The sequence below is a fragment of the Lottia gigantea genome (genome assembly GCF_000327385.1).
Source record: "Lottia gigantea unplaced genomic scaffold LOTGIsca_32, whole genome shotgun sequence".
In the NCBI taxonomy this organism is placed as follows: Eukaryota; Metazoa; Mollusca; class Gastropoda; family Lottiidae; genus Lottia; species Lottia gigantea.
Window position 1 is genome coordinate 1594071 of NW_008709073.1, and position 14400 is coordinate 1608470.

Consider the following 14400-nt stretch of genomic DNA (forward strand, 5'->3'; position numbering starts at 1 on the left):
TACACTGAGTTTAACTAGTTTCCGAATGTCTTTAGCCTCAATCACAAAGTCACACATTATTGACAACTCATGATGTAAAAGACTACTGTTTAGACCAGTAAGAATTCCAATACGCCCCATATTGCCAAATGAGATAAAGCTGGCTTTTTGCGCTTCCACTGGTTAAGTGAAATCCGGCTTTAAGCTAGCTTTCAGATGGCCCCGATAAATGCAAAAGGAGAGGGTTTGGGTTCCCGAACCAGCAATTTGCTCAGTGGAAACACAGTTTATATCTCATTTCTTTGGTAAATAATTGTCCAGTGAGCCACAGGCCTACACTCAAATTCTTCGCTTGCTATCTTTTCAGTGCTTTAAGGTAAGCTTACATAAACAATAAAAATAACTTCATTTGATATCCTAGAATTTTTATCCTAGATTTTCTTTTACTTCAAAACAAAATGAAGAGAATATAGTTGTCAAAATATTTGCTGATACAGCTCAACGTCAACCATTCAAGTCTTTTCGAAATTCATATCTTACTTCTATTTTGTCTGCAGACCATGTTCCTTTGGACCACTTGCAGATACACACACCTACCTATAAGCTGTATATATCAATTGACTGTATGGCACGTAATTAGACAACTATCCTCCTTCATATTTTTTAATTGCTCTAAATTAAGTTAAAATGACAGTGTGCACCAAATTAAATTTATCTCCAAGTTTGAATGAAAGCTGAAAATCAGACATTTTTCAAGATGATGACCACTATCCACTTTCAGTAAAGGTCTGGTGTGACCTATTAGGTTTAAATGTTGATATTGACTTTAAGCATCTGTCTTTATTTAATCAAGTAACAGCCAGTGATTTTAAACCATTCATTACAATGTTTGATCACTAAATTCTATTTCAACTCATTGATAATGTATGGAAGGTTGGTACTATTGTAAGATGAGATAGTTAAACAGAGGATTGAGATTACAAGCTACAAATATCTCAATCTCTCATTACAACAATTAATTCTTACGCCATGACTATTTACTAAATTCACAAATTGGACAAGTTTTCGCTTTAAAGAGATTATTTCTGAATCCCAACTTATGTCACATGCTGTCTGTTAGTTTCTTATTGGAAACATAATCTTAAAGAAACTGATAGGCCATTTTGGGGGGTTGATTTTAGTCTTGTATATATGTAAATAGTCTTCAGAAATACTAGAAGTGTAGGAAAAATCTTATCTTTACTGAATGCTATTATTTTTAACTGCTTATCGGTCAAAGGTTTCATAAGTGGGCCAAGAAATGATCAAAATGCAACACATAATACATAATGGCGTAACTCCCATTATTGAATCTCTTGTCATAAGATTAGGCAATAATCCGTATGCTGTTACAATATTTTCTCTGTATTTATTGAATTAACAGATTAATAGACTACAGGCAAGGTAAACAATGCCTCAAGATTAACTTGTGATATGAATCTAGGTGTAAGGATTATACCTCTAGCTTTAAAGTCACAACATGTTAACATGTTTAGTCGTCTTTGTCTGGCTGAGAGCAGTGATGGCTTGGAGACCAATTGTTAGTTTTAACTCTATCAATTACCATATCATTGTTATGCTATGGATTATGATTTTGACATCATTGCTTGACATTTCAGCATATTGTGTCATCTTATTTATTGATAGGACCTGTCATCTTATTGATATGTCAGATTGAATTGATCTAGAACCCTTCAAACTTATTGATTGTAAATTTGACTTTTTGAATGTGGGAGTTTGCAGGATTAATTTTAGTGACACAGGTTCTTTGGGGTATGGAGAGTTGCTCACCTAACAGTTGTCCTATAACTCGCGTTTCCACTGAGAATTGTAAAGTAAACCTAGCTTAGAGCAAGCTTTAATTCCAAACGTGTTGTGTTTACAATGAGTTTAACTAGTTTCCGAATAACTTTAGCCTCAAAGTCACACATTATTGACAACTCATGATGTACAAGACTACTGTTTAGACCAGTGAGAAATGCAATAGACTGGAAAGACCAGTACACCCCATATTGCCAAATGAGATTAAGCTGGCTTTTTGCGTTTCTAGTGGTTAAGTGAAATACGGCTTTAAGCTAGCTTTCAGTTGGCCCCTGATAAATTGCCTAACGCAAAAATAGAGGTTTTTAGTTCCCGAACCTGCAATTTGCTCGGTGCAAACACAGTTTATATCTCATTTCTTTGGTAAATAATTGTCCAGTGAGCAACTGGACTACACTCAAATTCTTCTGGCTATCCTTCAAACAGAAATTAAAACCACATTTGGACAGATAGAACTTTTTAAAAATTAAACTTCAGATCAAATTGTAGGATATCAAATTTATATAAAGTTTGAGAATGCCAATTGAAAAAAGTGATGAAAGGGCAGCCCTTCCTTGGAAAAATTTTGCTCATTGGTCTAATATGATGTTGACAAGTTGGTTTGCAATGGATTCAATATTTACTTATCTGCTTTTTGAAAAAAATGATAGGAGGCCTCATGTGAATTTTGTGCAGGTGATGAGAGTACAAATTCAACAACTGTCAAAACTGTCTCCTGAATCATTTTTTCCTATCATTAAAATCCAATGAATTAATCTAGAACTTCAAACATGGTGACAAATCAAACATGACAGAAACTTGAAATTCAAGCATGACCATTGGTAGTTGTAGTGATAGCTATTATTATCAAGTCTTTAAGACAAGCATATCATTGATTGATTGTAGACTTGAATAAAATTGATTGGTGACTTAAGCAAAAACTTAAAGAGCTGTAGTGTCATTTAATTTTTGGTCTTTTGTTTTCTTTAGCTTAAGGGTTCAAATGTGACATTCAATATCATGTTACAATTGAATCAATCACATATTTATTCCATTTTTTCATTTGTGAAATTCTGGTGACTGGTCAGATATCTTCTTTGACAGAATCCCCTTCAATAAGATTTTATTTTGAAATCCCAACCAAATTTGTCACTACTTTATATATGTAAATTCTGAATAAAACAATGAATTATCAACTATGATAGAAAAATGACTTGTGGAATCCTAAATATTGAGTTGTGGAATCCCAAATTTTGATTGAAGTTTAGAAAAATGAAACTAAAAAAGCTTTTTTTTTTTTTAGTTTTTGCCTAAAATGCTTTCGTATATTTCTGTGATGAGACATTTTCGAATTTCTAAACATTTTTTTCTCTCCAGTTCTCTAACAATTTAATTTGCTCTCTTTGATAAAAATATGAACCATCCTGTATTGTTGTGTAATAATGATTATATTGTACATTTAGAATTAAATATTAAAGCTAATTTCATGATGTGATATGAGTGCAATTATCTTCTCTGAATTCTAATCAAATTTCTCCAGTGTTAATTTTATTAGGTGATAACAGTTCTTTGTTCATAATTCTATTCTCTTACACAATACAGATGTCTGATATTTAATATTTGATGAGTTGTCTTTCTTCCCACGCTCCGTCTGTAAGTTTGATTGGTTTTAGGGAAACTGTTGAGAAATTATGATATATTGTATGACATGAAGTTAAAGACGGTATTCAGTGTTCTTGCAACTTGGTTTTCATTATATATTGACTCTCAAGTTGGTGCTGAGTTGACAGGTTTTAGAGGAGAGACAGGAAATGCAATGCAGAGTGCAATGAGAGAGATATTTTGCCATGACACGGACATTGGCCTATTCTTTTGGATTTCAAACTGTTGATGAGTTTTTAATATGTACAGACTGTAACACACAAGGCATTGTCCAATAAGTAGCATCTGAAGTTCTGAAGAAGAATTGGAATATTAAACACAGGTTATACTCTATAAGTACTTTGCAAGTCACTATAGTAAGAACCTTGACTTTTCTGTCAGTTTTGCTATTTGTGTTCATTTTTGCAATCTAAAGAACAAGATTAGACTTTAGATTGTGATAGGTATTTGTTGTTTTCATTTTGAAAGGTATAGAATGTATATAAAAACAAACAGGGTTCTAAGCAACTGATGACTTTGTGTCCTGTTTTGTTTTTTTTTTTTGCCTTACTAGTAATTTTCTTTGTGAACAGATGAAAGAGTACAAATTGCTCTTCTGACAGAGTCATCTCTTTGCACCTGTTTTTCTTTGCATCTGCAGGCTCGATTGATATTTCACTATCTTGAACAAAGTAAATCACCAACAATCTATTTCATCAGATAACATTTACCTTGTCTTCAGTATAAATATAAGTATAATTAACTCATGAAAGAATCATAATGAAGATGGTCCTTTAATTTGTGCGACAACTGATGGATTGGTCAGATAGCCAGTGTCCAGTGGTAAAAGTATATGGACCATAACCTTAGATTTGGTCAAGATATACTCTAGTCACAATTTAATGAGCCTGTAGAGTTTATTGAAAGCATGGAGTTAACACCTTGGTATGAAAGATTGCTTGTCTGATGTTGACCTGCGTACAAAGGACACAAACAAATTACTCTTCATGGACTATTGTCCAGGACCTTGAATAGGGCGGAAAAAGTATGCATGTCATGCAGTGATAATGATCAGCCTCTTCCAAGAACACGCCTACAGCTATATTGAAATCATAATGGTAGGCTACAGGGAGAGGTTTTCATTCCTTATTTATTCTATGGCTGTAATGATGACCGCAGGAATTCTTCGACTATAAAGATTATCAGACTGAATAAGAGAAAAATCAAATCTTGGCTAATTTATGCTAATTTATGCAATTTTTCATTCCATGTTTATTCTATGGCTGTAATGATGACCATAGGAATTCTTCAACTAAAATGATTAACAGAATGAGTAAAAGAAAAATCAAATCTAAACTAATTTATGCTAATTTATGCAATTTTTCAATTCATGTTTATTCTATGACTGTATTGATGACCATAGGAATTCTTCAAAATGATTAACAGAATGAATACAAGAAAAATCAAATCGAAACTAATTTATGCAATTTTTGATACCATATTTATTCTATGGCTCTAATGATGACCATAAGAGAGTTCTTCAACTAAAATGATTAACAGAATGAATAAAAGAAAAAAATCAAATCTAAACTAATTTATGTTAATTTATGCAATTTATTTGTCATATTTCAAAATAAAATTGTAAATTTTTTAAAGTAAATATCTTTTATTTCAAACTGATAAAGAAATTGTTCTCACTAGGACATTTCTTACAATCTACATGAATTGTGTCAGAATAATAATTTATCATTCTGTACCTATTAAAATTGAAATTTGTCAGTGAATTATTTTAGGTAGATGTGTTTGAAGGAAGTAATTGTCTCACTAGGTGATCTTATCAACACTGTATGGTACTATCCGACTGACAAATAAGATAAACTAGAGTCCATTGTTCAAATTGTAACTAAAATCAACAGATGACAAGATAGGTGTCACTAGTATAATGAGATAGTGAGGACTCCTGCTGATCACATACAAAATGAAATAATGTTTTTGTTCTACTATTTCTTTCTGATTAGACTAAGGGAGATAGACTATGTTCTGCAATGATAGAAATTTATGTAAAGCAACAGCGTTAATCCAATTTTTTTTCAAATGTCTGTTGAACTGTAATGTGCACACTGAGGTCTATCTCAGAGTCAAGACACCTTGTCCCTATGAGAAGAAAATGACAAGAATGGAGTTTTATGAGTCCCTATGAGAAAAGAAAAGTAGAAATTCCCCCAAAATATCTGAAATTTGCCAATTTCTTTAGAAAATAAGGAATTTTCAAGTAGAAAAGGTCAATTACAGTCACCATTACATGTAATTTATGATAGTATATTCACATTAAAACTAGGCAGATGTAATGAGACAGAGTGTGCTCACCCTTTAGAGACACCTGACACCATGCTCTACCTTCTTGATCTCCTAATCCAACATTTTTTTGTCATATTTTTTTAAAATTTTAATTTGAAATGTATCAAAAAGATCAGAAAATTCTAAAAATCTTTCGGATGATAATCAACATTTACATTAGTTCATACTACCTGTGTATTTACACTTCAAAATATTTAGAGAAGTTTTGAAAATTTAGAAATAAACTCAATCAAGGTTAATAGAGTGCTTTAAATTGATGCTATTATCAGTTTCAAACATCTTCTAATTGTGACTTATATACCTAAATACCAAAGTTATTGATATATTTCAATTCAGTTCAACAGCTTTAAATATAATTGTATATATCTTCTATTGAGTAAAGTAGAAGCCTATTTACATAATATATTTATTTCCTTTACTACAATGAACTTTTATCAATTTTTTGTCATCAGTTTTGACTTATTGTAGATGTGATATTCAAATGATCTATCCATCAAAAGATCACAAAATTAACGGAAAAATGTTAGCTTTCCAAAATTACATCTGATAAACTTATGAATAGAAATTTAAGTCAATTTATTTCTGATTCTATTATTGATATATTTCAAAGAAATGATGTTTTATTTATGTATTATATATAATTTGAACTTATTGGGATCAAAAGACAGAATTCCTTCAAGTGAGGGTTTTTTTTTTGCAGGTGGCAGAGTTATAAAGACATCAATTATTAACCAATTAGAAACTTTGTGATGTATTCAATACATATAAATGTGCATAAAAAATTTAAACTGTTTGGTACATGATGTTAAATGTTAAATAATCTAATGTAGGGCATATTTTTTTTTTAATTTTGTATTAAGGTAAGAGACAAGTCCTAAAGAGCTCTGTACAGTGGGAAGATAGGTGTATCTCTTAGGGCAGAAGCTTCTTGAGGTCAGGGTAATGTTGCTGCCAGAGGAACCCAGAAAGCAACAGTTTTCAGATGCCTTGAGGTGAATTTTGAGCCTTTAGAGGCCAATTTTCACCATTCTGATTTTTTTCTGTTATCTCTGGTTCCTGTAATTCATGCATAACTTGACGAGCATTTGCAATAGACCTACCATAATCATTAAATAACTTGATTGTAAAGAAGTATTCCGTTTTTTTTTTTTTGGTTTTTGTTGCATGCAAATCTTAGGAACAGTAGCTTATAAATGAGCCATTCCAATTGCCTATAAAAATTCCTGTAATTCATAAACTGGAATTTAGAATCTCAAAAGCCATTTTGGAATTGAACAATAATCTTTTTCAGATATTTAGGCAATCTACCTAAAGAAATCTTTAATGTTGTTGCCATTTTGGGGGGTTGATTTGAGTTTTGAATATATGTAAATAGTCTTCAGAAGTACTAGAAATGTGTGAAAATTACATAATTCCTTCAAAAATATCTTAAACTAAGAATTTTTTTTCTTATTTCTATGGCAGAGTCTTATTAAAAGACAACTTGTCTTTTTAACTTAAACGCGGATAATTCTGGACACTCGGATTTGAAATATCAAATTTGGACAGTGAGCTGTTAACACTATTACTGATTAGCTTAGTTAAATAATTCCTGTTTCTGAGACTGAGGTAAAGTTGTCTAAAAAAAATGACAAACCTGTCCCTTTAAATACCTGTGTGATCATACTGCTGTTTTGTCATCATTTGTATGTAGAGAACCATTGTTCATGTTAGTTTATAACATAATATAAGAATTAATTATAGCCACATGGTAGAAATTAAGACTAATTATGTCTGGTGGTTTAGAATATGATAATTGTTTGATTTGAACATTTAATCAATACAAGTGATTTTATAGAATTCTTTGTTTCCTTAGTGAAAGCAGCCTCATTATTTTTCAATTTTATCAGCCACTCTTCCATAGGACAAGATAATACCTTTGCATTTCTAGCCTGGTTTCTGTCCGTCAGTGATGAAGTTCAGATGTTCTCACAATGAAAGACGAAATGATAAAACCAAGACATTTTGTCAACAAACTGTGCAAGTTATTGAACCATCAACAATTGAGAATCATAAAAAAAATAAGAGTCACCTAATGTAACTGTCCTAAAAAAAATTTACGCATCACATTAACGGCCATCTTTAGCCAAATAAGGTGCAGAATTATAAGGCTTTAGACTGAATTTGGTTTTCTTTCATATGACGCATAGGTCAATAAAAACTTATACCATTAAAGGGATTGTAAAGAGGTTTTCTAATTTGCACCATTTCAAGTTCTTGCAATTCCTCAAAACATTAAGTGTTTGATTTTGTCACTATTTGCAAAGGTCTTATGTGATACAGGCATACAATGACGTCATCAAACACTTAGTTTTAGTGGAATTACAGGAACCACAGATGTCTGATTAGAAATTTAGAAATCCTCTTTACAAAGTAAAAAAAAAATCAAAAGTAAGAAAATGCTGCATTTACACCATTTCATACCAGGTGGTTGAAGCTCTTTGAAAACAATATTGAATAACCGTCTAACGTATCTCCTGTCTTATCTACAAAGAAACCAAAGTGTATTGAAAATCTTCTTAGAAAACGTCATCCAAGATGTCGTCGCCTACACAGAACATGCCAAGAGGAAGACCATCACTGTCATGGATGTCGTCTATGCTTTGAAGAGATAAGGCAGAACCCTCTACGACTTTGTAGGTTAAGCTCATGCTTACCAGCCAGTCTGCCAGAGAGCACTCAAACGGCCCTTTTCAGGGCCACCACAATAGAGTAAATTGCAGTCTTATTGTACATATTTCCATTTAATTTTGTGTCTGCAGATTGTCTTGGCAAATTATCCTTCATTGCCTCAAATTAGTTATGTTCAGAATGGTAGAGTGTGTGAGAGGCCTCAGTCAACAGTGTTGATGATCATCCCTTCACCTAACCTTCTGAACTGTAACTTGAAGCAAGTAAAGGACACTATATAAAAGATGGAGGTGAAAGGTTAGGTTTATTTTAGAGTGAAGAAATAAAATTAGGATTAATTTAAGCTCATTAAGAAATATTTTATTCCTTCTCATCTGGTCTTTATTTGATTTGGAGTTAAAACTATTGTTACTGTGATACTCTTGTGTTCCATTTCCTCACACAAGTTGATTCAACAATTCAAAGCATTGATTTTTTATCAGTAGGAGTCATATTTTGTTCATCCAATGAACACAAACAGTACATATTCTTAAGGTGTATTTTGTACATCCAATGAACACAAACAGTACATATTCTAAAGGTATATTTTGTACATCCAATGAACACAAACAGTACCTAATCTTCTGGCATATTTTGTACATCCAATGAACACAATTAACAGTAGTAATCTTCGGGCGTACATCCAATGAACACAAACAGTAAGTTATCTTCAGGCGTATTTTGTACATCCAATGAACACAAACAGTACATAATCTTCAGGCATACATAATCTTCAGACGTAATAATTCAATGAACACAAACTGTAAGTTATCTTCAGGTGTATTTTGTACATCCAATGAACACAAACAGTAAGTTATCTTCAGACGTATTTTGTAAATCCAATGAACACAAACTGTAAGTTATCTTCAGGTGTATTTTGTACATCCAATGAACACAAACAGTACATAATCTTCAGGCGTATTTTGTACATCAAATGAACGAAAACAGTACCTAATCTTCAGGCGTATTTTGTACATCAAATGAACACAAACAGTACCTAATCTTCAGGCGTATTTTGTACATCAAATGAACGCAAACAGTACCTAATCTTCAGGCGTATTTTGTACATCCAATGAACACAAATGGTACATAATCTTCAGACACACTACACCAACATGTATATTTAATATACTCAAAAATAATAAACCAAAAATTGAACCTGAAGATTCAGGGTTTAATCCCAATGCAGGTTCATGTCCTCTCCAGCCTTCCTCACCTACAGATGGTAATGTGGATTAGTGCTAATATTGGTACAATTAAGATGAATTTTTTAGCCTTTGAGTGCATAAAAATTGGAATTCATATATCTTTGATGAAGAAATTTTAGACAAAACAGATCCTTTATAATTCTAAAGTAAAATGAATTAAATTTTATGCTAAAAAAGACTATTATAATTTTTATTATTGTATGTGACATATGTTACCTTGTTTAGCAAGCACAATAACTGTATTTATATTTATGTTGTATTTTTCAGTCATCTGATACTAGATATAAGTTACTATGACAAGAAAGTACTATCACTATTGTTGGTAGAAGATATTGAAGATGGTAGACCAGTTTTAGTACAATTACCATTTACTGTTCTTAAAGATACCATCTTTACTAAATTATCATCTACCGAAAATATCACTCAAAATGTGTAAGTATTTTTCTAATCTTTTATATCGTGATACTACTTTGGAGGTGACATTATCCCTTTAAAGGAGCACCTTCACTATCTGTTCGACCAATCATATCTTAGTCTCAGAAACTGACAGTCTTTAGCTAAGGTAATCAGTAAGTGTTCACAGCTCACCGTCAAAATGATGACTCAGCTATTGATACTCTGCCATATATAGAAACGACATAGAAATAGAAAGTTAAATTCCTTGAGGTATTTTTTAAAGAAATTATGCAATTTTCATGCAGTTCTAGTACTTTTGAAGACTATTTACATATATTCAAGATTCAAATCAACAACCGGAAAAAGGCGAACCAACACCTGTAATGTTTAGTATTTGAGGAAGCTTCAAAACAAAGAAGGTGAAAAACAGGAAGCACTTTTTAAGTTTTATTCATGGACTATGGCACAAGAGTCTTTAGGCTGATAAAATTCACTCAAGAAAGTTTAAAGAGTTTGTAAATCCTGTTTGAATTATGGGCTCATAATTTGATGATATAATACAACCATACTCATGTCTCCTTTAAACCATTAAGACCCTATTGAAACATCTTTTAACTTGATTTACAGGAAATATGAGTCACATGGCACAGTTCACCTGCATTAGGTCTGATCTTATAATGTACTGCTGTTAATATTATGTAAGGAACCTCAATGATATATTAGATTGTAAATTTGAATTTGATGGGGTCATATTATTGGGTTTCATGTCATCATGGGACTTGTTAAATTTCTTTCCTTGGTGATCTTTATGAAAAATGGATTATTTACCCATTCACCAAGGTTTAAATTTTCATTTTAAGGATACTACAAGACCAATACTACACAAGTCACAATATTTTTGCTATTCATTGATATTGCCTTTAGACTATTCAAATTTTCAGGTTTTATAAGTAGCCCTCTTTATAGTAAGCTAAATATTTTGATTCAATAAATCGACTTGGCTGATGACTTAAAAGGACAGGAAAGCCATTTTTTTTTACCAATCGCACTTGAGTCTCATGAACAGAATTTTTGTAGCTGCCAATCAGTAGAGTGTTCACAGCTCAACATAGAAATTTGAGCCTGCAAATCCTTGAGTGTCCAGATACTCTGTGATATATAGAAAAGACATATATAGAAATAGTGAGTAAAATTCATAGTTTAAGGTATTTTTGAAGGAATTATGCGATTTTCAAACATTTCTAGTTCTTCTGAAGACTATTTACTTACATATTCAACATTCAACTCAACGCCCCCATAATTACGTACCTGTCCCTTTTATCCTTGCTTGACCAATAAAAAAAAGTGACAGGAATATGGTTTTTGTTAGATTTGACTCCTATAAATCAAAATAGAAGCCTTGCATAAACTAAGTGAAAAGAAGGCAATGAGGGGGGTCTGGGTGAATTTAAAATACATAATTGAAAAAAAAAGACAAAAGATCGTTGTTGTTTCAAAGGTGAGGGATTTGCTTCTTTTGCCTCTCTAATGCTACAGCTTTGGAGTTAAGAATTCTTTTTGGGCTCAGATGAAATATAAAATGTAGTTTCTTTCAAAATGTTGTGGTACGTGTCATTGAAGATTCCCAACAGACTCAAAGTTTGCTAGGACCAACTGGTACTTTTCCCAATTAAGGTGAAATAACACTTCTGCTTTTTTTCCCATAAACCATTGCCTTGAGCTGTTTCTATTTCCTTTCTACATTTCCATGTCGGCATGTCTCCAATTATCCCACATCAAATACTGCTCTTTCAATGTCATTATACCAGGGCTCAATGTTTATTGTTAGATCATGATCAGGTGTCTATTGTCAGTCAGTCCAACTGTCCACTGCCTCTGGACACTGGTCAATATATCTTTCTTCATCAAAGGCTGGACTTCTTGAACAATTAAGAGGTGGTCATTTGTTGAAGGAAATTGACCTTAACTCATTTCAGGTCAGTTGGTCTGTCAATTTGGCCCAAATTTTGACAATGCATTTGACCTTAAGGTCAATTTTTTAGAGCTATGATTGAATAATCAGATATAAATCAAAGTATTTCCACTGCACCACACACAGTTTGAAATCTTCATTGGCACAATAACTCTAACCTTTTAGGTCACTCTACCTTTCTTTCACTTAAAATCAGGGAAAAAATACACAAAATCTCTTAAGGGCATGACTGTGAAAAAGGATGAAAGAAATTAAAAGCAAAGCATTATGAAATATAGTGACCCTGAAGGTTAATATTCACAGATGGCAAAGAAATATTAAAGAGTAACATTATTTTCATGGGCCAACAAATTCTATAGATTCTCTTTAAAAGTAATCATAAAATTATTATCAATTTATTTTACTGAAGTCAGAATTAGGTCTGACACTTAATTTTTTTCTTGGACTGAATTCATCGTTGGCAGACCCAAGAACAAAAATAATTGACAGTTAATCGATATTTAATGTGTTGACGACTTAATCTTTTAGTTTTTGGGGACACCAAGGTTTGCCAAGGATGGTACAGATTTTTTGTTCAGAAATTGAAAGAGGTGATATATGATGGGGAGTCCCTTTGGCTGGACAGTTTTCTTCAACTTATCTTCATTACATTATTTTAATTGATCTATAATTTGAAAAGATTTGTTAGTTTTAAAAACCATTTTGTTTTTCTTGCAGGCATTGTTCTATATATTTTTATTAATAGGATTTATCAATGATAAAGATATATTATTATATTTGAATGATAGTTTATTTGTTTTTCTCATTATATCTTTCAGAAATAAAGTAGATGTTGGTCCATTAATACCAAAATATTCCTACAGACATTTAGAGAATATGCAAGCTCATTCATTCGCTGTTAGTGGAACTCGAAAAACTGCTACTGTGGTATGTAGAATTTTGAGTTTATAAAAGGCTTCTTTATCAAATTTAGCCAAATTGCAAACATGAAAATGCATATTTTTTAGTTCATGAATATCAAAATTTTCTTTTTTGACTTCTTTGAAGGGTGATTTTCATGCTCTAAATTCCTTTTTTTCTAGAATAAAAGCGGGCATTTAACTATATGAATTAATTACTTATTATAGGACTACACATGATAAAGATTTTGTACCTTAACTATGGAATTTCTCTTTATTATGAAAAGTTTTGTTCTTTAAAGATGCGTTCCCTTGTTTTCATTTATGAAAATGCTAATACTTGTTTGATTAGAAAGTAAAGGTGTTCTAATGACTTGGAAAAATAATTAATTCATAATTAGCTAAATTAGAAGAGAGTTACCAGCAAAATACCAATGAGTGACCGATAAAGAAAGGTCAAAAAGCCTTGTTTTTGTTTATCCAGACTGTACATACATGGACATTTATGATTTGTTAAAACTATTAAGTATATGCAATAAAGCAATTCATTAAAAACACTAATTAATCAAAAAGTTTGCTTAATTTGACACTAACATAAAAGGAAACCCATCTTTAAACTCAAACACACTAATTGTGGAATAAACATCCATCTGGGATATTATATATCTGTATATTGATATTTTTCAGCTCTACTCTTCAAAAAGAAGAGTAAGAATATTTATGTTAGATGGGGAAGAGGAAGATGATAGTGATGAAGATGAAGAGGAAGAAGAAGAAGCAGATAACAGTAATCTAGAAGTTAATGAAAATGAAAATACTAATAATTTAGATACTAGTACACCAATGGAAGAAGATGAAAATAAAGAAAATACTTCTGTTTGAAAAAATCAAAATAAATTTGAAAATTAAGATGCAAAGGTATGGGTTATTCCTTGGAAGATATCAGTGTTCCTTAAAAAATAAAGATCCATTCATATATTCAAAATAGTCTCAATTAGGCTTTTGAACAGAGTGTACTCTGACACTATGAGTTGAGGGTAAAAATAAACTTTTATTTTTCATGGGTCAGAATTATACCCAATACATGGTCTTGTCTAACATTCAGCCCATTTGGGCAATATAATGAATGAATGACAAAAACAAAAATACAGGGAGTGAGGGGTTTTTGTATGGAAAACTATAACTATTACCTAGTTACGTCGTTCGTTGATATTGCTAGGTAAAAATAGGACTTCATTCCCTGGTTGTAGTAAAGGAAACAGTGGTTAAGTAGTGGGGGATTCTTCACTTACATAGAGTTCAACTTACACAGGAAGTTTTCGACTGGGAGTTTGCAGCTTGCATCATTTCACATGTAAACTGGAAGTGACCTAATTTAATAACGATGATAAATATGAAA

General features: G+C 31.8%; 1 protein-coding gene across 1 annotated transcript; it reads left to right on the forward strand.

Annotated features, from left to right (window-relative positions):
* Positions 1-9322: 9322 nt before the first annotated feature.
* Positions 9323-13883, forward strand: LOTGIDRAFT_162090 (hypothetical protein; the record flags this gene model as incomplete). The annotated part of the gene is made up of 4 exons (XM_009058026.1): positions 9323-9381; positions 10002-10166; positions 12921-13029; positions 13689-13883. The coding sequence occupies 4 exons, from the start codon at positions 9323-9325 to the stop codon at positions 13881-13883; spliced, it is 528 nt and encodes a 175-aa protein (XP_009056274.1).
* Between the last annotated feature and the right edge of the window lie 517 nt (positions 13884-14400).